The 1,430-nt window shown below is 63.0% G+C and overlaps 1 protein-coding gene across 1 annotated transcript in view; it reads right to left on the bottom strand.

Annotated features, from left to right (window-relative positions):
- Positions 1–671, bottom strand: part of SMAD3 (SMAD family member 3) — a 103,035-nt gene extending 102,364 nt beyond the window's left edge. Inside the window, exon 1 of the mRNA XM_019533859.1 lies at positions 421–671. Within this exon, the coding sequence (XP_019389404.1) occupies positions 421–626 (206 nt within the window). The 5' untranslated portion in view covers positions 627–671. The remainder of the gene's footprint in view (positions 1–420) is intronic.
- Between the last annotated feature and the right edge of the window lie 759 nt (positions 672–1,430).

Genomic DNA, 1,430 nt, shown 5'->3' with positions numbered 1-1,430 from the left:
AGCCACGTAGTGTGCAAAAGTGATATAACCCCATAGTGTGCAAGTATAGCCAATTGTAATATAGTAACATTAGTCTGCAAAGTACTATAACCTAATGTAATATAGCCCCATAGTGTACGGATATAGGCAAATGTAATATAGCCACGTTAGTGTGCAAAGTAACATAGCCCTATAGTGTGCAAAAGTTATACAGCCTAATGTAATATGGCCATGCAGTGTGCAAATATAGCAAACGTCGTGTGGCCACAGCAGCGTGCGGAGTGCCGCGGGCCGGGCCGGGCCGGGCGATGCCGGCTCGAGGGGACAAAGCGGGGGCCCGCACGGACTCCGCGGGCCGCCAGACGCGGAGCCGGCAGGTCCGGGCGGGGGAGGCGGCGCTGCGCACACGCCGCCCCCCGCGCCTGGCGGGCCCGGCCGTACCTGGGGATGGTGATGCACTTGGTGTTGATGCTTTGCGTGGTGATGGCCTTCTCCAGCTCGTCCAGCTGCCCCGTCTTCTTCAGCTTCTTCACCAGGCTCTTCACCGCCTTCTCGCACCACTTCTCCTCCTGCCCGTTCTGCTCGCCCTTCTTCCAGCCCAGCAGCCGCTTCACGATGGGGGGGGTGAAGGGCAGGATGGACGACATGCTGCCGGCCCTGCCGCCAACTTCGCCTCAGCTCGGCTCGGCCCGCGCCGCCGCCCGCCGCACCCGCCGCTCCTGCAAATGGCCCGCGCCCGCCCCGCCCGGGAAGGAGGCGGGCAGGGGAGGGGAGGGGAGGAGAGGGGCCGCCACACCCGCCCAACCGCCGCCTCCGCCTCCCCGCGCCGGGGCAGCCCCTCAGCCTCCGCACGGCCCCTGCCCGCGCACGCGGGGCTGGCAGACGGCCCCGAGGTCCCCTCACACGCCCGCTCCTCCCCGCACGCTCCCAGGACAGGAGCAAACAGCTCTCTCCTCTCTCTCTCACACACACACACAGAGAAATGGGCGCCTCTTCTCCACACGCTGCCCCCGGCTCAGCCCTCTCCTTTCCCCTCACACTCACACACGGGTGCCTCTTCCCTCCACACACTGCCCCAGGACAGGAGCAAACACCCCCTTCCCCTTCCCTCGCCCGGACACACAGAAATGGGCACCTCCCCGTGCTCCCCCAAGCCCCGGAGCAAGCATCCCCTGCTCACACGCGCGCCCCGGGGGCTGGTTCTTTCTCCCGCGTGAGGGAGAGCTGAGCCGAAAACGGCTTTAAAAGCAAGAAGGGGGCCGTGAAATCCTGCCACAAAATGAGCCGTGTACAAGAAAGGCTTGGGGGGTGCAAAACTCAGACCTCTTAGCTGAGAGATCAGGGCTTGTGGTCGAGGTGGTGTCTTTTATCAAGCCAACTAGACTTTGCAGAAAGAAACGCCTTTCATTGCAAGCGTTCAGGTGCAAACACCCTTCATCGGGCATCGGAGA

The sequence above is a fragment of the Crocodylus porosus genome, unplaced genomic scaffold (assembly GCF_001723895.1).
Source record: "Crocodylus porosus isolate Cpor-Errol unplaced genomic scaffold, CroPor_comp1, whole genome shotgun sequence".
NCBI classification, from domain to species: Eukaryota; Metazoa; Chordata; order Crocodylia; family Crocodylidae; genus Crocodylus; species Crocodylus porosus.
Note: the sequence above shows the minus strand (reverse complement) of the source record. Positions and strands in the feature narration are given on the sequence as shown.